The sequence below is a fragment of the Furipterus horrens genome, unplaced genomic scaffold (genome assembly GCF_987537825.1).
Source record: "Furipterus horrens unplaced genomic scaffold, mFurHor1.1.pri manual_scaffold_4, whole genome shotgun sequence".
Classification (NCBI taxonomy): Eukaryota; Metazoa; Chordata; class Mammalia; order Chiroptera; family Furipteridae; genus Furipterus; species Furipterus horrens.
This window is the reverse complement of record NW_028327174.1, coordinates 16,607,359-16,631,716: the sequence shown is the minus strand read 5'-3', so window position 1 is coordinate 16,631,716 and position 24,358 is coordinate 16,607,359. Positions and strand designations below refer to the sequence as shown.

Below are 24,358 nucleotides of genomic sequence, written 5' to 3'. Positions count from 1 at the left end.
ACAGTGAGATAGAGGTGGGAAAGACAGCTGGGGTACAGGAGGAAGAGCAGGATGTTTCTGAAGAAGTGTTGGAGATGGGGAAGAAACCACGGAGCACTTAACAGCCCGTGTGGGATTTGAGAACATTGATGTCTAAAGTCAATTTTTTAGAATGTAAGCTCCTCACTAGAAAGACAGCATAAGGTAGTGGTTAAAAGCACAGTTTGAATCTTAGCTTAGTTGGGTTCAGATCTGAGCTCTACCATTTACCATCTGTAGGGTCTTGAGAGAATTACTTCATTTCTGTAACTCTGACTCCTTATCTGTAAGAGGGAGATAATAATAAACTCTACATCATAGGACTGTTATGAATATTAAATGAATCAGCATCTGCAAAGTGTTTAGAACAGTGTTTGATACAAAATAAGTGAGTAGGGGAGTTCTTTTTATATAAGTGAGTGGGGGAGTCCTTTTTATCCTACGGTGAGCTGAGACAGATCTAAAGGCTAATTCTATTCGGGCAATATTAGACATAAAGATCACTGGTTACTAAGCTTTGCATTTGTTGCTGTTTCAAAGCATGGAGACCCTTAAAGTTTTAAACAACCATGGTTTCAAAATGACGGGTAGCCTGCTGTCAGTTATTGGAGTCTGGCTTGTGCTTGTATATTTGCATGCACATGTATATGTACATGTACATGTATGTGTATGAGTTGGGTGTGGTATGTAAGTTCCATATGTATAAAGAAGCAGAAAAGCATGATATGAAATGTTCTGCATATTTGAGGGATCCATTTTACCATCCTGAAGCTGCTTTCCTGCCACCCCAGGAATACCTGTAGTGCAAAGCCAGCCCTGTCTACTCATCTTTTGTTACCAGGGAGCCTCAGTTCCTCAGTGAATATCCTTTTCATTTATTTTCAGATGATTTCTCTGATATGAACATTGTTAAATATGCACAAGATAGAGGCAGAGGTATGTCTATGGATATATTTGCATAATTATAAATACAGTATATGTACCCGTGTTTAAGTGATATAATGATAATATTGTGTTGCCACCTCAGAGTGAAAGCTAATTAATTCAGCTATTCAGATGATAATGATTTCTTTCTCAGTTAATATCAGAGGAAAAAACTGCAGATTTTTCCTACACCCTGTTCCTTTGAGTCATCTTGGAATAAGGAGCTTTATTTCTGTTAGCTATTAAGCTATCAGTATCTGACAGCATTAAAGGGAATTGTTCCTGGCAAGGGCTGAAGATTAATAGAAAGATTGATCAGTTAGGCTAAGGTGTCATTAATCTCAATAATTTGGTACCAGGAAAAAAAATATTTTTGCCTATAGTTTCTTTAAAATACATACTTTGGTATTTGTACTCCCAATATCAACTTTGATCTGAAGCACAGTCTTTTTTTAGACTTTGTATGGTTGAATTTGACACTTAGGAAAATGGTAAGATCTTTCCTGCTGCAAGATATGCCAAGTGGCAAATTCACAAGCAAGTCTATCCTTCTTTAGCCTTGACATCTCTAACTTTTCCTTCAGCCTTTGATTTCATATTTAGTTAGTTACCAAGTCCTGATTGTTCCTCTGTTTCCTCCTCTCCGTTCTTACTGCTCCCCTTCCCACCCCGTTAAGTCCAGACATTGATCATCTCTTGGCTGGTCACACTCTCCTGTCTCCAGTCTCCCTGTTCCTTCCACCTTCCTTCCCCTCGTACCAAGGATTCTTCCCAACATGCAGGTTAGGTCATGCCCTCCCCTGACAAAACCCAAAACCCTTTAATGGCTTTTCTTTCTACACAGTAAAGACTCAACTCCTTAGGTTGGCATTCAAGGGGACTTAACCATATTCTGTCCCACTACATTACCTCACCTATCTCCCACTAATTTAGCTGCTTATGCTAACCTCCCATCAATATAGATTATTCAGACTTCCTTGGAATTTCTGTAACTCTCTGCCTTTGCTCATTTCCCAGAATGTCCTTTCTTCTTCAATGACTATGTTTCAAAATCCTACTTATTCTCCAAGATTCAGCTCAAATTCTACTTCCCTCATGAATTCTTCCCTGATTCCCTCTACTTGAAGTTAATTAGGGTTATTCTCAGCCTATAAAATGCCTTTTTCTCAAGACACTCAATTTCTAGCTATTGGAAAATTGTCCTGTTATACTTAGTTTACTAGAATAATCTTTCATTGCCTTCTGCTGTAAAGATTGTCGTCACAGATATACAAATCTCCATGTCTGTGATGGAATTGCTACTAACCTCCTCTTAAATTTGACGCAGCGTGCACAAGCACATAGTGTGGCCCTGAAATGATCACTTTTCACTACATTCTAATAGTTCATTGTTTAATTAGCTATCCTATTATTCTATCTTGTATTATGCTGGGAATTTACTTCTTTGTCTTCCCATTAAGTTGGAAGCTCTGAGGACAAGAATGCCTTACTCATGTTGGTGTCTCCCAGGTCAGAGAATACGGCTTTCAGAGAGCACATATTTAAATTAAGTTATTCTACTGTCCTGTGACCCAAGGGAGGCAGTTATTACACACACAGTGCTTCAGAGTGTGAGCTTTGGTGCATGACCACCTAGGTTTAAATCTTCCTGGTCCATTGGTTAGCCATGTCATCATGACCCAGTTATTTAACCTTTCTGTGGCTTTTTTTCTTCATCTGTAATATGGGAACATATAATATTAGGTTCATCATAAAGTTGATGTGAGGATTAAATAATCAAATGCAGGTAAAGTAGTTAGAACAACAGATAATGAGTGCTTAATAAATGTTCATTATTATTCCAACAGGCTGTTAAAATAGAAAGGACTGTTGTTTTGATTTTGGCAGAGACATGAAGACACTAGCTGCTACATTCCAAAGTGAACCCATATTGCTGTAGATAGTAAAAAAAAAAAAAAAAATTAAATACCTCACCTACTTGGAGGATATGAAGTGGGCAGGAACTAGAAATTATAGAACAGTGCTGCTCCCAAGATTTTGGCACATGTGACTAGTGAGCTATGAATCCCACATCCCCACTAGAAAGAGGTGAATGTGGGGTGTGGGTATCTGCTGCTGGGGTCTATCACTGGAGTGTATGGTACTTTTGTGAGAATTAGGAAAGGGTTTCCTTCCTTCCCCAAAGAAAGGGCCTTTAACAGGATCACTTGAGGAGATTGACATATATCCCCTGAAGTTAAGGGAGTCTGGAAACTGGCATCTGAATTTCATCTGAGAAGTTGAAAGGGAAAAAAGAAAGGATGGCTGACTTCCGGCCAAGATGGAGGCCTAGATTGACACGCTCCATCTCTCTCCACAACTAAGAAGGAATACAACTACCCAAAACCAGAAATAACCAGAAGTTCCAGAAAATAAAGGTACATGGAAGTCCAATGTATGAAGTTATAAAGAAGTGGTGCTCATCCAGATGGGTAGGAGGGGCGAAGCTGGGGTGGAGAGGTCGAGCTGTGCTGGCGGTGGCAGCAGTGGTGATGGTGGCAGGATGGCGGTAAGCATAGACACCCATATTTAAGGGGAGGCAAGAAACACCTGGGGAGCACCCCTGGCTGCAGACCAGACTCATCAGCTCACGATTCCAATGCCGGAGAAGGCAGACCCCCATTGCGTCTGACTGTGAGGGCTGGAGGGGGTGGGGACAGAGGAAGAAGCTCCCGGTCTCTCAGCGGAGAGTAAACAGCAAGAATCCATCTTGGACTCTTGCCCCCACACATAAAACGCCACAGCGTGGTGAGAAGGGTCGCCGGGTAATGATGAGTGCACAGGGCTCCAGCCCCTATAGCATAGGAGGTGTGACAGCCCTGCCCAGGAAGCAAAGGTAAACACAGAACTGTCAGGATGGCAGAGATCATGATAGAGATTTCAGTCACGCAGCTAGCCAGCCAGCAAATATCTGCTCTAATGGATCAGCAGATAGGAAATCTTTCTGAGGCACAGTTCAGAGCTTTGGTTATAAGAATGCTTACAGACCTGACAGCAGATCTTAAACAAGATAGGGAAGGAATGAAGGCTATTCCTGCTAAAATGAACAAAATCACATATGAAACAAGTGGTGAGGGAAAGAAAACAAAGGATCAAATCAACAAATTGGAACATAGGGAAGGAACAAACAGTCAACCAGTGGAGAAAGAGAAAACAAAAAATGAGGAATATGTGGAGAGGCTCAGAAACCTATGGGACAGCTATAAGTGGGCCAACATCTGAATCATAGAGTTGCCAGAAGGTGAAGAAGAAGAACTAGAAATTAAAAAATTATGTGGAAAAAATAATGAAGCAGAACTTCCCTAACTTGGGGAAGGAAATAGACTTACAGGACCAGGAAGCACAGAGAGTTCCTAAAAAACTGGACCCAGGGAGAACCACACCAAGACACATTATAATCAAAAGTTCAAAAATTAAGGATAAAGAGAGAATCTTAAAAGCAACAAGACAGAAGAAGAGAATTACATACAAAGGGGTTCCAATAAGACTCTCGGCTGATTTCTCAAAAGAAACTCTGCAGGCAAGAAGGGACTGGCATGAAGTATTCAAAGCAATGAAAAGCAAAAACATACAGCCAAGATTACTCTATCCAGCGAAGCTGTCATTCAGAATAGAAGGGCAGAGAAAGTGCTTCCAGAACAAAGTAAAAATGAAGGAGTTCATCAGATCCAAACCACTGTTATATGAAATGTTAAAGGAACTTGTTTAGGAGAAAGAGGATCAAAACTATGAACATTAAAATGAAAACTGTATCACAACCACCAGCAACAGAAGCTACGGAACCAAAACAAAGGCAAACTAAGTAGGCAATGAGAGTGGGAAAAGAATTATAGGTATGGGGAACATTTTGGGGGGAGGTCAGCAAGGAGGGGGAAGGGGGAAAGGGAGGGAGATGGTAAAGGAATTAAGAAGCATAGTAGGAGGGAGTGGAGTAGACAGGAAGATGTTGAGAAGAACTATATGCACAACCAATGGGCATGGACTAAGGCGCGGGGGACAACTGGAGGGAGGGGGGGCACTGCGTAGAGGGGAACAAAGGGAAAAGAAATTGGGACAACTGTAACAGCATAATCAATAAGCATATTTTTTTTAAAAAGAGTGGGGATCAGGTGAACACAGCCCCCCACCACCACCACACACACAAAAAGAATAGTATAGGAAAGGGTGAAGCCAAAGAACTTATATGCACGACGCATGGACATGAACTAAGAAGGGTGGAATTGCTGGAGGGAAGGAGAGTACTGGGAAGAGGGGAGCAAAGGGAAAAGAAACTGGGACAAATGTAACAACATAATCAATAAAATATACTTTAAAAAATGAAAAGAAAGGATGGCTAACTGTTTATGGATAAGTGGGAGGGATTTCTGTGCCCCATCGAGTTTGTTAGACCAGAGAAAGTCGGCATGGAGTTATCTTACGTCCATGGCAAGAGGGCCATGTGGAGGGATGCCAGAGTCAATGGTGGTGGAGGTGAATTGCCAGATTCCTAGATACTGAAGGAGATAGAAGCCATGGGCTAGAATAGAGATGCACTTGCCCTCGTGAAGGGCTTGCAGAGGAGAGTGTCCCAGTGATGGAAGGTGTTCTCTAAAGACCCCCAACCCCCAAAAGAAAGTCAATTTCAGAGACGTGCTATCTTTCCAAGCCTGCTTCTAAGAATACAGGCGAGTGCTGTAAGTACCTTTCCTGATGCTTCCTACCTGGCCTCCTTATTTGCCACTCCGCCTTGACTCTGGAATTATCAGGAGCTATGGTTAGCCAGATGGAGGAGAAAAAGTAGAAGTGGGAATTGGAGGAAAGCAGAAGCAGAAAGAAAGCCCGTCATTTCCCCTCCCCGACTCTAGACAGATTAACTGTAGCAGGCTGCAGCTGTGGCCACACCTTTTCAGGGGAGATGTTTACTTTTAAGTCAAGGTTGGCATCTTTATTATTACACCAAGCTGGGCATATGAAGGACTGCTCTGCAACCTTGAATCTGACCTCTCCCTGTCTGCCTGGCAAAGAGCAACTCATTTTCCAAGACTTATCTCAATGCCCGTTTCCGAGTCTGACCTCTTCCTCCAGAACTGACCATTCTCCCCGCCTCCCCTGCCCCAGCACCACCCAGGAATGCTGAATTTTTCTTGTTCAGTTGCTTGCACGGCTTTGCCCTCAACCTACTTGTACCGTCTAAGAGGGCAGGGATGACTTCTTTGCCTCTGTACCACTAACACCTAGAATAAGTACACTGGCACATACCCCCAATGAAGAAATAATAAACATAATTCATCTTAAAGAAACTAAGATTTTTTTTTTTTCCTAAGAGAGGTTATAATTGAAACATGCCTTTATTTTTGAGAACAGCATCTTTCTGGATGAGACGGTGCAGTTGGAAGTACTTCTGTCAACATTACACTTGAGGATTGCCTGGATGCTGCGCCCCAGGGGTTCATGAGAAAATGCCTGGGCATCTCAATCCTAATGCATTTTTCTGAGTAGGAGGTGTTGGACCCTTTTTACTCCTTTCTGTGTTTCTTCCACAGGTTTCTTCAGGAGAAGCATAACCAAAAATGCCGTGTACAAGTGTAAAAACGGGGGCAACTGTGTGATGGACATGTACATGCGAAGAAAGTGCCAAGAGTGCCGACTAAGGAAATGCAAAGAGATGGGAATGTTGGCTGAATGTATGTATAGAGGTATTTGCATCAAGCAATTAAATTCCACTAAATATCTCTTAAGGAGGCAGATGTCAGGTAACTCATCTAATTAGAATGGTACTGCACGTATTAAGGAATTTATTAAGCCGTATAAGTTCTTGAAAACGATAATGGACCCCTGGAATTGTCCAAACTGTCAGCTAAAGAGCATTCTATTCACCTGAAGGAAACAGCTGTGTTTTGCTAGTCACCGTTGCATTAAATTAGGCATGGAGTAAAATGGCATTATTTGTATAAACTATAAAGAATGGCAGTCTACAAGTTTCCTCCAAATTAGACTTAAAATCTTTTAAATTTGTTGTTTAATTAGCATAAAAATTCACAGTTGTGGTAAGAATTAAGAATAAGGTATAACTGCCTCTGTATTGTCCAAATAGAGTTTTAAGCTAAGTCATTTTATTAAGAATCCTTCTTTTTGGGTACAGCTCTGAACCAATTTGTATAGATTTACACAGGAAATTAACTACCCTGAGTTTAATATCATTTGGTTCTTCAATCTGATAAAAACCAACAAAAAAAGATACTGTATTAACTGCTGGCTTTGTGAGAAAGCGTAATCTTCATCAACATTGGGAATGCATACTAGTATATAACATATTAAGTTTTCATTCTGCAAATTCTACAGAGCACTGAGATTCTAAGATATGTCCTCTTCCCCCTCAGAACACAAATAGATAAACAAATGTCACCAAGGGGATATAACAGTCAGGGAGGGAATGCCGCATGAAATAAAAGCCTTTGGAAGGTGATTCCAGTTCTATTGTTTCCAAACTGTGAAGGAACTGGGTTGGACCCAGAAAAATAATGCACATAGGAGGGAAAGAAACAGGTCAGTGTAAATAATCCAGCTCTGGAAGGATGAAAGTTTTATAGTGGTCGATCACAATCTCCTCTCAGCATATATGAAACAAGAGACTGCAGTAGGCCCTGCTTCTGGAATCCGATGTTGCAGTGGAAACATTTACTTGGATACTGGGCGGTTCATGTTGCTCATCACTTAAACATGAACTTGTCCCAACTGAAGCACCGAGGACATTTCTCATGACTCCACCTCTAAGAGTCTATAATATTATTTATGAACATGGACTTGGACTTGTCTAGTAACAGATGCAAAGCTTTCATATGATCCTATAAACTAAATTCCCTGGACAAATAAGTTCCTGGAATTTAGTTTCATTGACATTGATAGGATGAGGAAGTTAAATGGGAATGTGGAAGATAATTCTATATTATTTTTTAGCTATATTAAATGTAAATTAATGATGATATTATATGATTATTCAAAAGAAAATTTCTAAGTCCCCTTGAATTATTTATATCTTTAATTATGTTCTCCATAATTTATATGGTTCTGAAAATTAACAGGATTTGAAGTATTTTCCTGAAAGAGCTCAGCATTTGTTTTATTCAACATGTTTACTTAAGTACTTAATGTGAAATTGAATATATGTCTTACGGTACAATTATGTAAACATGGATAAAAAAATGATATTAATACTATGTTTTGAAACAATAACTTCCAAAGTTTCCTAGGACAGGAATAAGGAGTATCATTCTTCAATTTACTTATTGAATATCTTGCATTTGTACAATGCTTTGGCATTACATCCTTTATATAAAACTCAAAAAATGACATGACAACATTCAGTCTACACAAAACACTACAAGGTAGATATTATTCCCATTTTTTTGAATGAAGAAACCAGGACTCACAGAAGATAGATTTCTTGTTCAAGGCCAAGTCTTAAAACATCAGAAGGGCTAGAATCAGCTCTGGGTCAAATTGCATAGAAAATCTTATTAGCCGACTACATATCTGCTGCCTCGGGACCACACACCAAACAGTACTTTCCTGTGGTTGATAAAGTCTCTATGTTTATTTTTTTTTTCAGGCTTGTTAACTGAAATTCAGTGTAAATCTAAACGACTGAGAAAAAATGTGAAGCAGCATGCAGATCAGATAATTAATGAAGACAGCAAAGGACGTGACTTGCGACAAGTGACTTCGACCACTAAGTCATGCAGGGTAATAACATGCAACGGTGTCTGCCAGAGCCAGAAGCAGCTGGGCTTCTAGGCATGTAGTGATCTGGCTGGGAGGCTCTCAAATTAGAGCCAGAGCTATGAGCAGAAATTCATCTCAGTTGTGCATTAAATGGGCTTCTTTTTAATCAAGAAAATAGTACATCCTTCTTTGTAAATTTCAAATAATAACAGTGTATAAAGTAAAAAAGTGACAGTTCTCTTTCTCCTTGGCCCATTTTCATTACTCCTCCCCAAAAGTTGCCAGTAAAAAATGGTTTGGTGTATAAAATGGATTTTTCAAACTGATTTTTGATGACCTGACAGTAAGAAGGGAGGTTCAGACTGGGAAGGGTGCAGACTCAGTAGAGGCTTGTGAGTTAGTCTTTATTCATGGGTAAAACAGGTTGAATACCCATCTGTGGACTGAAAGAGAAAATCCTTTCTCAGTGAGGTCAAAAAGTGCTTCAGAAATCCTTTGAGCAACTTGCGACAAATAGAAGAACAGCATCTTGTGTGATTAGCTAAGCAAATTGATAATGCACAGAGCACTTCAAGGAATTTTAAATGGCCAATAGCTGAAAATCTAATAATTATTTTTGTTCATCTCGCACCCTTCTTAATATTTGCACTACTGACAAAGAAAATTTCATCCACGTGTAGTTTTTTGAATATATTATTTTATATTTATTTCAGAAAAATTATTTGATATAAATTTATTATTTTACCATAGTGCTTTGTCAGTAACACTTTGATATAAGAAAGCAAAGAGTTGACACAATTATCCACCCTCTTCAAAAGGTGTTAGTAAGGGAGAAAGAAATGTTTAATGTTGGAATTATCCAGATTAATGACTCTACTTCAGAGGTCAGTAACTTTTTTTTCTGTAAAGGGCCAAATATTTTAGGCTTCAGCCACATGGTCTCCATCTCAACTACTCAACGTAGAATAGCATTGACAATACATGAACAAATGAGTACAGTTGTCTTCCAGTGGATTTACAAAATCAGGTAGATTTGGTCCATGGGCCGTAGTTTGTCAGCCCCTGCTCTAAATAAATACCCTCAAATGGATTCTTTGTTTTATATTTGGGAACTTCTCCTTAGTTATGATTAAATATTGAACTTCCACTGAACTTCTCTATGAATGGGCTCAATAGGCTTCATATCCAGACTGTTATCTATTCCTAAGAAATACATGAAAGAAATATTTTGTTTTCCCTGTTTTACAGAGAGAAAAATGAGGAACTTGCGACAAATTTAGTGAAATGTGATATGGACTCCAAAAAAAAGCGATGACACATTGTATCAGAACATATTCCCAACAATTTCTGATATTAGTTTGCTCCATATGAGTGGATGTGTATATTTATATATATACACACACACATACACACATATATGAAAAATGCGTTAAACCCCCCTCCCTAACACCTTTTATTTTTCTGCCAGTGTAGGAGAAGACTGAGCTTACCCCGGATCAACAGAATCTTCTACATTATATTATGGATTCATACAGCAAACAGAGGATGCCTCAGGAAATCACAAATAAAATAGTATGTACCATATATAAAAATGCATGGGTTTAAAGTTAATATTTTCTGGGGCTTTTACTACATTGCAGGTGAAATTAATATATATGTTACTTTGAAATGATTAGAGCAGAAAATTTGTTATACATTTAAACTTTTAGCTGTGTTACCTAACTAATGAGTAAGAAGTCTCATATCTATCTTGGTAACAGTAATTGTTCTCCAAGGATCTGAAAAATCTGAGCCAAGTCTTTAAATGTTATTATCTAAATTTGATTCTAGAGCCTAATGATTTTATATTGCTTTATCCTTTATACTTATTAATCATTTGCTTTTTTCTTAAAATTTAGTTAAAAGAAGAATTCAGTGCAGAAGAAAATTTTCTCATTTTAACTGAAATGGCTACCAGTCATGTACAGATTCTCGTAGAATTCACAAAAAAACTGCCAGGTATCTACATGTAGTTACTTCTCTGCTACACTATGCAACATTCTTGTGACATTAAGAGAAGTGGGTCTGTCCATTGAAAAATGAGAATTATCTCACATTTGATTTAATGTGACTAATATAGACATACAAATGTTAGAGCCAGATAGGATATTTAAAATCACTTATAATTCCAAATTGATGAATTAAGATATCGAGACTTTGCATAGTTGTTATTATTCCATTTATTCATTTAAAAATAAGTGTTTGTTGATACCTACTCTATATTAAGTATGTAGCTATTGCCTTCAAGGAGAGTGATTAAAGGCTATAATAAAAAAAGTCTATGCAAAATGCTGCTTAAATAGAGAGGAAGTAATTGATAATTGTAGCTGAGAAAGATAGGAAAGCTTCTGAGTGAATCATATTTGAGGTGCGTCTAAAACAAAAAGGAGTTTTTCAGGTGGCATGAAGGAGGAGGCTTATTTGAAGTCAAGAAATTTGCTTGTGAAAAGTACAAGAAACTATAGCGCAAGATTCTTATCTCCCAGCCTCCAATTCTTTCAGACCCAATTTCAATGAAATCTAAGTCAATAAGTTTAAGTTGTTTCAGTGTTTAAAAAAAAAAAATTATTACATTAAAATTTAATGGTCTAGAAGAGATAATAAATACCTTGTATAGCTGCATAACACTGTTATATCAAATTACAGAAGGTAACTTCTGTCATTGGATTTTAATTAAACATGTTAATTTGCCTTCTTTTGTCAGCATTATGCTATTTTATTAAATGTGTCATGGGTAAACATAAGCTATGTAAAACTCATAAAATGTGGGGAGAAATTTCTTTTTATCTTTGAAACATTAATATGCTCTCGTTTCTTTACTAACAATGAAAGAGGAACTTAATTTGTTATATGCTAATTAAGCTGAAGGCAATCTTGATGTTTTAGAAAAAGGTTATTCAAGAGTAAAAACTGTGGGAGAAGACATTGGAAAGGTAGCAATATGATCTTTTTTGTTGTTTATCGAAAAAGATTTTTCAGTTCAAATGGTCAGTTGGTCTTGAACCAGGATACAACTGAAGACAAAAAAAAAAAAATCTTACTCATAAGCAGGTAGCTTATCTGAGAGCAATGGCAATATCTTACATACCTCTTCAATCATGTGCCTGGGCTGGTTCCTGAGGGAGAAGAAGAATACAATTAATATGTGTTTAATGAGTAAAGCAGAAGGAAAATAATTAAAAATACAGAAGGAAAGAAAAGGCAAAAACAAAATCCTTGAGAAAGAAAAAAATGTTTTAACAGTAATTATAGAAATGCCATTATTACAAATAGTAATAATGGTGATGCAATACTAATAAGGAGAGTGTTTTGTGCAGGCCCAATCTGAGTCATTTCATTCTTCAGTTCATTGAGTATAACCTGTGCTAGGCCCTGTCCAGGGTCCTAGAGCCTTGACACATCTCCTGCCCTCAAAGGAGCCTTAAAACTGTGACATTAATCCACTCATCTACTGATGGGCACTTACACTGTTTCCAAATCTTGGCTATCATAAATGTTACTATGTGTGAAGAATGACTATGGAAGTGAGGGGTAGGCTGAATGGAGAGGGGCAACAGGGGGTGGTGGGGGATTGGGACAACTGTAATAGCATAAACAATTAAAAAAACTGTGATGTTACTTCTTGATCCTTAGCATCACCCTCTTCTCTAAACTTCCAAACTCCCATTGCTATTTCATACTTTCCTAAGACATTTAGATCCTGAAGACATTGTTTTATCTCTATTCATGAGGCATGTGTGTACACATGTGCACATGAGCTTGTGTTCCTTTCCCATTCGTGCCTTCAGTTATTTATTACTTCAGTCATTTTCCCCACCCTGCAGAGTGCAGCACTGACCTTAGAGAAGATACCTCAACATGACCTTGATTAGATTTTATATTGGAAATACTTCCCATTCTCCAGATTGAGTAAAGATTCAAGAGCTGGCCAAATATTTCTTTAAACTTCTGTATGCACATAAAGATTCTTCTGGCTTGTGGGTACTTCCATTCTGCAGAGTTGACCTCTGATACCAGATGTAACTAAAATAACTGCTCAAAAAGATTCTGCTTGCCTTTAATTTTTGAGGGTTGCTTCATCTGTATCAGCCTGTCTCTGCCATTATGTATATTTGATGTAGATTTGACATTCTCTTTTGCCCAACTTGTTTATCAAATCCTACTTGATGAGGATATAAGTCACCTTCTTTTTGAGGGAGATCAATAGATACTTACTGACTCAACTTGAATGTCCAATCTTAAAACATCTATAAAATGATTTTATGAAAATGGTTTATCAATGGCGATGATGGGGCTGATGAAATACTGTTTTACAGCATTCACAACACCTTGATACTGATCTTATTATCATCTTCACCCAGGATTTCAGACATTGGACCATGAAGATCAGATTGCTTTGCTGAAAGGGTCTGCAGTTGAAGCTATGTTCCTCCGTTCTGCTGAGATTTTCAATAAGAAACTTCCAGCTGGACATGCCGACTTATTGGAAGAGAGAATTCGAAAGAGTGGTAAGTGACTGGGTTAATGGTAAAAAGAGTTTGTTTCTGCAAGAAGGAATTTGTACAACCCATGAAGGCAAGGCTCCTGCTTATCTTCAGCAATGTTACGTGCCCATTATGACTAACAAGGAGAATGGCTCTATAAAGATATGTGTCATGTAGATGGGACTTTTAGAGTCTCTTGCTTAAAAATCCTTGTTGTAATAGCAAAATGCGAACAATGCTCTTTTCACTGCACTGGGGTGAAGGGTCACAGTAGGGATTTTAAAAAGTTTGGAAAATTAGTCTGGTAAAAAAATATAGCATAAAGGAGCTGTGGTTATTCAGTCTAGAAAAAGATTCATTTATTCAAAGCCTTCAGGTCTGAATGCCTATGTATCAAACTATTATCAATCTTTACTCAAAGAAAAATAAGAAGAAATAATAATAACAACCTTTATGTATAATTTACTAGGTTTCAGACACTGTTCTAAATACTTTACATATATAATTCCAGCAAATCCTTGAAAATATCCTATGAAATACATACCATTATTGTCCCTATTTTCCCATTTTGTAAATGTGAAAGCCGTGTGTCTTAGACACGTATGTCTTGCAGTGCCTCTCAAGAGATAAATGAAATAATATCAATAGTATGAGTAACTCAGTTTAACTTATTATGGAGTAATTTTAATACAGAGGGTCAAACGACATCAGAAGGTCTCAACAAAACAGAACATAAACAGCCTTGATGGGTGTGGCTCAGTTGGTTGAGTGTCATCCTGCAAAGCAAAAGGTCATTGGTTCGATTCCCTGTCAGGGCATATGTCTAGGTTGTGGGTTCTGTCCCGATCTGGGTGAGTCCGAGAGGCAACCAATGGATGTTTCTCTCTCACATCAATGTTTCTCTCCCTCTCTTTCTCCTTCCCTTCCCTTCTCTCTAAAAATAAATAAATGAAATCCTAAAAACTACAACAACAACAACAAAAGAAACAGAACCCAGAGATAAGCTGATGGTTACCAAAGGGGAGGGGGGTGGGGGAGGGGGGAAATTGTGAAATAATAATAATAGATATCAGAATGGCTTACCAGGAATTCTATGCAATTTATCTTAAATAGTATGGATAAGTTGTTATTTTCCTTAGAGATTTTATTTATGGTTTGGGGGTATAAATATGATGAGATGACTTTTGAAGATTTTTTCCCCCTAAAGTTTTATTATTCTATAATTGACTGGAACAAGTTTAGATACTCATAAACCAGTATTATAAACTAGAGGCCAGAAGAAAGGTTTTCAGGCAGCCCTGCATCTGTAATATAAGTAAAATAATTGAAAATTAAAAATTATTTTTAAACGTAGCCTTGCCATAGGCATTATGTTTTCTCTTCTTAGTTTAAAACTGAAAACAAAGTTAGCATCATTGGTAGATATAAGAAACATTTTTAAAAGATGCATTATTTTTATTTATTCATGATTTTTTTTAAGTTTAACAACTTCATAAGAGCCAAGTACTATGATGGGAGTGAAGAGAGGAATCAGGCATGTTCCCTCCCTTCAGAAACTTACAGTCTAGTGGGAAGATACAAACTGTACAGAGATAGTTAAAATTAAATGTGGAAGAGAAGAGCAGAGAGAGATGACTTGTAGTTGGGAGGGGTCGGGAAAAGTTTCATTGGCATTTTTGCAGGACCATGAATGATATTTGATGTGATACTCAGTGTGGAGATGCAGGAGCTAAGGACTGGCAGGAACAAAGGACTGAGGCTAGAAAGCTCAGGTTATGCACACAAAGAAGACTGAATCATTGATTTTGGTTGGATTGAGAACTATATTAAAAAGAGATAAATCTGGCTGCTGTGGCTCAGTGGATTGAGTGTCAGCCTGCGAGCCAAGTGTCGCTGGTTCGATTCCCAGTCAGGGCACATGACTAGGTTGCACGTCAAGTCCCCCGTTGGGGCGCAAGTGAGAGGCAACCACACAGTGATGTTTCTCTCCCTCTCTTTCTCTTTTCCCCTCTCTCTAAAAATAAATAAATAAGTAAACAAACAAATTATTTAAAAAATAATAATAATTTAAAAATAAAAGGAAACATTCTAGCAGCTAAGCAGTCCTCCACCCCCCCGCAAAAAAAAAAAAAAAAAAAAGACAAAAAAACCCCAAATATATCTCTAACTATCAAAGGATCTTCCTCAAGAGACAGTGGTGATTAAGGATCTGGCTTGAATCTAGGCTCTACTGCTGATCATCTATATGGCTCATTTTTTTTTTTTTTTGTTTAAAACTATAGAAATAGACCCCATAACTAGTTTGATCTCTTTGAAATCATGTCTAACTTTAATACTTGTTCTATAGTCTCACCTGGACTTTGATATTAAATACTCTGTAGGCAGGGGATGACTCTCTTTGAGTTAGTACGTTATCCCAAGTACCTAGCATATGCCTGGTTTGGAGTGGGTGCTCAACAAACATCTGTGAAATTAATAAATGGATGGATCAATGGATTATTATCTGAAGCTATGAGTCTGGTTATTTATTTTCTTTTCAGATGATTCTTTCCTTGTATAGAACCACTGCATTCACCCGAACAGGTCCAGCAAACTCTGGGAGCCCTATATTATATCTTATTCTAGGAACTTGGCTCAGCCTTGTTCCTTGTGACAGTCCCTGCCTTCTGGTGTGAGTCTGTTTGGTGAGTCAGAAAGGCTTGAAAGTTGACAATTGATCATGGAAGAGGATTCAGAATGCATCAAGCCACAAAAGTCTGAGAAAGGCGATCTAAGATAAAGAGCCATTATAATATAATAATATAGAACATGCAGAGATGTGAAATGAATGAGTAATCATGTATAGAACTCACAAGTACTTTAATATTATTAAAAAATAATATTTATGAAGCTGAAATTGTAGTAAGTGCTAGATTATTAAGGATATTGAATGCCACAAAAGTAGTATAATTTATTCCTTATGTAATGGGTGCCTTTGTAATATTCTGAGTAGATGTGCCATGACCATAGAGGTACTGTAGAAAGATCTTTACAGCAGTAATATACGAAGGAGGATTTAGAGGATTAACATAGGAAGCAAAGAGACTAGGTGAGAAATGATGAGGGTCTTGCAGCTTAAAAATATGTAATCAGAAAGAAAAATCTTGCTTCATAACAAATTTTAGAACTTGATTCTGCGAGTTTCAGGAAAGTTCAAAATCAAAGTTTCCAGCATGTGATCTCCATAAATAAATACACATGCCTCTATTTCATAATCTAATACTTTACCCAAACATCAACCCCATATTGTGAAAATAAAAAGCATCCAAATTCACATGCTGTTTAATCTTTTATTATCTATAATTATGATTTACTTATTAATATTTATGAAGTTGCTTCTCCCAGTGGACTTTCAGAACACTACCTCTTCCACACACCACATAAAACCTGATCTTGCAAGATGACCTTTCAGAATAACTTTTCATTTTTATGAAAACATAACACATTCTTACTTCTATTGTACCTTTAATTCCACAGTAACAATGTCTCAGTTACCCTGTTTATGCCTACACAGCTCTTTAAAGAATATAATGTTAAATTTCTTTTCTTGCTCTCCAAATTCATACTCCTTTGTTTGCTGTTATTAAATCCAAGTTACATGCACAAAGATACTGTCTCCTGAGATACATTTACTTAATGAAGGTTACAGTATTTATTTATGTTAATTGAGGCTTCAGAACATATATCTGACACAACCTATGGTTATGTTATTTCTACATAATTCTAGTACATCCTTTTCTTTATTCCTAATGTAGTTTTATGAAAAATTGATTTTTAAGATGGTATTTTTATTAAAAATAAGAATAATCATATAATACCATAAAATATGATAGGACTGAAATAGACTTACTAACTCTGAAAAGTTTACATTTTAACCTTTAAAAAAATGAGCAATAACGTCTTACAAACCAAGGAAACTTGTTCTGTTATTTAAAATATAAACAAAATTCATAGCATTTTTGTGGCCTTTTTGATCCCTATAACAGACAGAAATGAAACATTTAGTTTCGGACCTGTTTATCAGAATGACAGTATATCTTGTGATTTTGCAACAGTTTGCTTTTACGTGTACCATCTTGTTAGTATTCCCAATGGCCCCTGAAGGTGGATGGATGCTGCTATTTTATAGATGGGAGAAAAAGCTTAGAGAGGCTAAGATGACGTGCCCAAGGTCATATAGTTAATCAAATCAGCAGAGTGCCAGAGATGAACACAGCTGTTCTACTCCAAGCCCTGCACTCTTTCTCTGCGTTGCACCTGTCACTCACCAAGATCTAATACTTGCCCAAAGTCAGCTGGTAGGGAATATAAAGGCAGTAAGACATGGTTCCTGCCCTTTGGTTGAGAGATAAAGTATAAGCACAGTTAGCAATTTACAGTGGTTTTTAAGTAAATGATAAAATGAATAGGGACAGTGAGGTCAGAGAAAGGAGAAATTCTTATTAGAATGATAAAGTCATTTGTAGAAGCATAGTCAAGTATACAGTATGTAGTATACTATGTTTATTTTTCTGCTTTTTAAATATTATACACTTACTGCTTTACTTGGAAACAAATGAAAAACACGAATACAAACTAACTTTTCTGAAGAAGCAGATGTAAGCTGTGGTTCCAATACAGTCTTTGAAAGGTTAGAAATGTGAACAAATGACAGAAAAACAGGTAAACGCTTACGTTAGAGTTTAGAACTCTTAACACCTCTCTTTGCTTTTCAAAGTGGTCATGGAATAACTTTGGCTTGGACAAATTTGGGGCTCAAACTGCAAGAAGAACGTTTTTTCAAAATAAGAGAAAGTATTAAAGTAATACAAGAGTCTATATTCCCACTGGCCCTCAGCTGCATTCCCTAAGCCTTTTCTATGTGTCCATTTGGCACATTATGCATTTATTTATGTACTTCTCCCATTCATCTGTTAACTGCTTGAGACCTATCCCCAGCACTGTCATATTAGATGTGCACATATTAGATGTGCAAAAATTGGTGACTTTTGTTGAGAAGAATCTCGAATTGGGCAGTCCAAATGCTGTCAGCTCCTAAGCACTGCTGATGTCTAATGTGGTCAGATAATTTTAAGCCACTAGGACTAATGAAAAGTATGTTATTTATTAATTTTTTCTAATAAATATTTTATATTTGTAAGTAGGTTTTTTTTTTTTTTAAGTTGCCTTTTACTGAAGGCATCCCTATGCCATAAATGACTCCGAGTACGATAGCAGTTGATATGGAGGCCAGGGTCCAATCTGTTAGCACCAGGAGAATGTTTCCAATGTCTTAATGGCATCCTTTCCCCCATAACATCTCATAAGTATGTCACCTTCATCACACACAAAAAAACTAGCAAAATGTAATATTGCTTAATTTATTATACATTTATTCATCTCCTACCATGTCTCCAACATGATACTAGTTACTGAGGAGACAGAGACAAATATCAAACATCCATGGAGCACACTTTATTGGCCAGGCAGCGTTCCAGGCACTGGAAATATAGCAGTTGGTTCCTACTGTCATAAAATTTTTATGGTATTTCACGTTCTGATAGGACGGAAGAAATGAATTGTGACAGGTGCAATAGAATTGAACATACAGAAGGAAGCAACTAATTCTGCTCCACTGTGACAGGGAAAGCTCCAGAGAGAAAACAAAATTTCAACTTGACCTTAACGGGGTGTCCTAGCCTAACAAGGATCCCTTGTATAAAATGCACAGTTATATGTAATACACACACACACACACCCCTACCACTCCTCTATTTTCGTCTCTGATTAAAACTAGAAAGTTAATTAGGAAATAAAAAAAATTTAAAATAACAACTTAGAACAGCATAGTGTTAATCCTATCAAATGGTTATTGAACAATTAATTTATCAATCACAGACCTCTTTTTAAAAAATATATAAAGAAAATTTTTAAAAAAACAAAAGAAAAGAAGAAACAGAGGAATAGAAACATAAATGGTTTTTCACAACTTTTAACGTTTTCATAGTAGTCTTTGTGATTAAGTTAGAAAATAGCCCCACCTTGTGACCAAAAATCAACTAATTGGGCATAAAGAGCCCAACTGTAACAAGTCTTAACCAGTCTCCAGAAAGGAAGCAGGAAAATGGGGAAAGACTGCCCTTCAGGTTGATGTTATTGTTACATTTCTCATGCTAGAAATTGCTGATCATTATAGAGACATAAAACACCACTTTGTTTATGCTGTTGTGGTTAATTCTGATTATTGATTCTAATTCAAAAGCAGATTTATATTTGATTCATCTTGTAGGAAAATTGTTTTCCTAAACCCTCCTATTATTTGTTTTCTATATTTTCTCTATGTTCACTTTTGTTCTGTACAACATGCACAAGATGGAAAATTTTAATAAACATGTTAACCTATTTTTTTCCAAAATTGTCAACTTCCATTAGATAGCCACTAGAGGTAACATCTTTAGAAGATGATCTGGGATTTAGGAAGGCAAATAAAATAGAAAATTAGGTATCAAAGATGATTTCTAAAAATTAAATATTTTAAAATCAGCTGCCTTTAATATTATTCCCAAATCCTCACATACTGTTTAAAATAATAGCACAGTCATGTGTTATTATTTTAGATAACCACAACTGATGTGAAGTCCCCAAATGTCAAAGGCTGCCATTGTTTGAAGGTGTAAAAGAACAACCTTACCAAGAAAATACAGATCTTAGCTTAGCTTTACTACCTAGGAAAATACTGAGGCAAATCACTGATCAGCCAATTTGTATTCATCCCTAGTAAGCAGCAGAATGTAAAACCAAAACAAAACATAGCCTTGCAAAGACAAAAGTATATGAGCTTAATCTAACAAAGAGTAAGATAAATTTAGACTAAAATGGAACTAGCGTGTTAATCCAATTCTTCTGAATAACAATAATAATAGATCTTATTGTAATTATTTGCTCTAATATTTATGGAGGATTTACTTTTAGCCAGGCACTCTGCATATATTATCTCATATGATACCATTGTTTTAATTTCCATTTCATAGGTGAGGAAACTGAGGCTTAAAGAGTCTAAACAATGTGCCCAAGATCAAGTCATAAGTCAGAATTCAAACTCAGAGCTGGCTCACTACCTCTTAACCAGTATGTTTATTGGAAGCCAGGATTGGTGCTCCCAGACTCACACTCCAACCCTCTACATTTTAAGTTGTATCTAGTTTGGTCATGGGTATTCAGTTCAATCTGAAACAGCTGGATAGAGGACAGTCTTCCACATGATGTAATCCCCAAGGGGTTCAACAAAGACACTGTTGTTAAGAGAGCCCACTGGAGTTGCTTAAAGAATCAAAAGTCAAAGGGGAGAAAAGTGTGGTATTTTGACTAAAGAGAGAAAGGCCAAGGGTTCAGTATGGGACGCTTCTTTAGGTTCTTCCAAAGGTGAGAATTAAAAAGAGATAAAACTCATGAATGCGGACAATAGTGTGGGGATTGCTTGGGACAGAAGTAGTGGGGGGGGGGGTAGAGGAGGATAAAGGAGGGATAAATGGTGATGGAAGAAGACTTGACTGGGGTGGTGAACACAATACAATATACAGATGATGTTGTGGAATTGTGCACCTGAAACCTGTATAATTTTGTTAACCAGCGTCACCCCAATAAATTCAATAAAAAGGAAATAAATAAAGGTGAGGATTTAGACTTTCCGATTCTGTGAAGTATATTATTAGATAATAATTCTACCTTCTAGAACATGGAATCCAATTTTATCCTGGTTTGGCTCACCAAAGCTCTATGGCTCTAGGTCTGGTTTGGGATGGAGGAGAGCAGTCTAGTCTGGCCCAACCCTGGGAACTCATGCTCATTTTAATTCATCCGTAGGTCACATCGTAGGCTCTCTTTTGCTGTCTCCACATTCCCCAGTCAAAGCTCTTCTGGAGTGGATCCATGCACAGAACAGGCACCAAACTAATATTTGTTGAATGAGGGGAGGACGTGACATAAGGAAGTGGGATAAGCTAGGTAAAGAAGGAGGGAGGAGATTCCAAGTAGAGAGAACAACAGGTACAAAAACTGGGCAATGTGCCTTGATTAGGGAGCAGCAGTGACTGAACACAGCTGGGCTAAAGGTTGTGGGATTTGATGAACAGGTGAAGCAACTTAGTCACAGCTAAGAGCCAGGACTCTGGAGCCTGCTACTTTTGGTTTGAATCCTGGTTCCACCTCTCACCAGCTGTGTGTCATTGGACAAACCATATAACCTCTCTGTACCTATCTCATGGGCTGTTACAAAGATTAATGCGCTATACTATAAGAAGTGTTTGAAACATGGCCCAATATATAATGAGTACTCAATAATTGTGAACTCCTATGATTATCATGTAGGTGAGTAGTGGATGGTGGGATAGGCAGGGGACAGGTCCTGGAGTTTCCTATGTAAAAAGGAAGATCGTTTATGCCAAAGCCAAGGAGAGTCTTTGAAGGCTTATAGGAATTGGGGAGTCAGGGTGAGATATGAATTATATAGAAAGGTAGTTCTGGGATGTGTGGAAGGGGACTAAATTGCAGACAAGAAGACCAGTGAGGAAACAATTGCAGTATTCTGGATGAAAAGAATTAAGACTTAAACTAAGTTAATTCTAGGGGCAGCGAAGAGGAAAGGGAGCCCCTAAGTGAGAGTTAGCAGGTCTCATGACAGGAGTCAACACCTGACCAAGTGAGAGGGAGGCTGAATCTCAGCTGTCAGGTGGGGGCAGTTGGGTGGTGGAGCATACCAATCAGATGAACACTAGGAATGAAATGGATTTGGAGGAAGATGAAAAGTTTAGTTCTGTACATGGTGTCCTTAATTTTGAACATGTTGAGTTTGAAGAGAAGCCAAGTACCTATGCCTAGTAGGCGATGGATAAACAGGTTTGGTACTTCAGAGAAAGATCAGAACTCTGATAAGAACTCTGACCCTTATTAACTGGAGTTGTTTATACTTCTGAACTGAAGAACAATAATTTTTTGGCAAGGTATTTAAGATGCTATCTACACCCTAATTAGAGATATTACTATTTAAAAGATTAGCAAATCCAATGTAGAAAACAGTGGAGTTGTAGGATTCTTTTGGCAATTCAGGAACAGTGTCATTTATTGTCAGACAGTAGTGACGAAAAGAAAGTCACTGTCAAAATTAAAGGCATACAAATAATTAATTTAGTTATGTTTTAAGGATTTTGTTGTCTGACCTTCTTTGCCCTGCTTTTGGCTGGGACATATACTCTATAGTCATTTTCAAATGTGTGCATATGGGTGCAAATATTAACGTGTGTATATATGCAGTGTGTTTGTAATGTTATACTTTTCAGTTATTCAACAGCTTTACCTCTGCAATTTTTAAATTTCCCACACAGGTATCTCTGATGAATATATAACACCAATGTTTAGTTTTTATAAAAGTGTGGCAGAATTAAAAATGACTCAAGAAGAGTATGCTCTGCTTACAGCAATTGTTATCCTCTCTCCAGGTAATTTCAATGTGAGATTTTTATTTTTATGCTATTTTTTTTTCAGTATAATCATAATAATGTTTATTAAAGAAAATCTGGAAAACACAGAAACATAAAAAAGTGAAATGGCCTATAACCCCACTGCTTCAAACTGAACCATATTAACATTTCAGTGTATTTCTTCTCAGCCTTTTTTCTAAACCTCACATTCATTCCATAAATGTATTTTTAATACCTGTGCACTATGGTTCTAGACTTTGGGGGATATAGCAGTAAAGAAACAGGCAGGATACAGCTACATGGAACTTTCTACATTCTAGTGGGGTAAGAGAGACAATACATGAAGAAACAAAAAAAAATTTGCAGTAATTATTGAGGTGGTAAATGCTAAAGATGAGAATATAAGAGAAGAATGTGGCAGTAGAATGTTATTTAACTAGTGGTCAGGGAAGGATTTTCTATGGCATTATATGAGCAGGGACCTAACTGAAATTATATGTACTTCTTTTCATGGCTTAGTATTTATTTGTTTGTTTATAATTTTTATTAAACTTATTGTGGTAAACATATTTTTAACATATTATAAAACATATAATCATTTTTAAAAAGTGTACTTTTATTTAAAAGTCTTTCCCCGTGTCATTAAAAAATTGTACTGGTAAAAGTTTATTCTAATGCATGCATCATATTCCATTGTATTGGTGACCAACCACTTACTTAATTTTTACCATGTTTGGATATTTAGAATATTTTCATTTTTCTGTTGTTTTAAACAATGTTGAAATGAATACCTCTTTACGTATCTTTTCTCTGTTTTTTTCTTAATTATTTGTGGTTTTATGCCATTTTACACATGATATTAAGTCAGAAGCTAGTTGTTAATTTGTTTTACCATAAAAATTATCATTAAAAAGAAGAAAAACATTTTGGCAGTGCCTACTAAAATTACACATGTATAAACCCCATGACCCAGCAATTCCAGTCCTTGGGATATACCCACCAGAAATGACACTTATGTCACTATACAGCTTACTTTGGGGGCATTGATTGGAAGGGGAATTTAGGAGGGCGTCTGAGGGCATAACATTTTCTATATTTTGATCTAGTTATGATTAAATGTCTGTGATTAAGTGATCTAGTTGTGATTTAATGCGTGTGTAAAAATTCATCAAGTTGGACACTTCATTTGTACATTTCAACTGTACGCATGTCTAAGTTCTATAATACTTCAAAAACGCTTAACATTACTATATAATTATGCCAAATCTTCCACTTTTAATTTTGTGGTTTTATTTTAAACCCCAAAACAGACAGGCAATATATAAAGGACAGAGAAGCTGTAGAGAAGCTGCAGGAACCTCTGCTCGACGTGCTACAGAAGTTGTGCAAGATCCATCAGCCGGAGAACCCTCAGCATTTTGCCTGTCTCCTGGGCCGCCTGACTGAGTTGAGGACATTCAATCATCACCATGCAGAGATGCTGATGTCATGGAGAGTCAATGACCACAAGTTCACCCCGCTTCTCTGTGAAATCTGGGATGTGCAGTGATGGGCATCGTAGGGGCAGGGTCTCCCTCTCCATTTTCCTCATAAACCTGATGTGTAACTTGCCTTTATTTCATTTGTACCTGGTTTCACACAAGAATTTTGATGAATATT

General features: G+C 37.1%; 1 protein-coding gene across 5 annotated transcripts in view; it reads left to right on the top strand.

The window, feature by feature from the left end:
- NR1H4 (nuclear receptor subfamily 1 group H member 4) overlaps positions 1-24,358 on the top strand; it is a 69,941-nt gene extending 45,583 nt beyond the window's left edge. For 3 of the 5 annotated variants that reach the window (XM_090275364.1, XM_090275363.1, XM_090275361.1), the window contains 7 exons: positions 6,504-6,656; positions 8,570-8,703; positions 10,156-10,254; positions 10,581-10,680; positions 13,083-13,229; positions 22,604-22,717; positions 24,010-24,358. In XM_090275364.1, the coding sequence (XP_090131490.1) occupies positions 6,504-6,656; positions 8,570-8,703; positions 10,156-10,254; positions 10,581-10,680; positions 13,083-13,229; positions 22,604-22,717; positions 24,010-24,248 (986 nt within the window). In that variant the 3' untranslated portion in view covers positions 24,249-24,358. The remainder of the gene's footprint in view (positions 1-6,503; positions 6,657-8,569; positions 8,704-10,155; positions 10,255-10,580; positions 10,681-13,082; positions 13,230-22,603; positions 22,718-24,009) is intronic. The other 2 variants (XM_090275365.1, XM_090275362.1) reach the window with 1 other exon arrangement.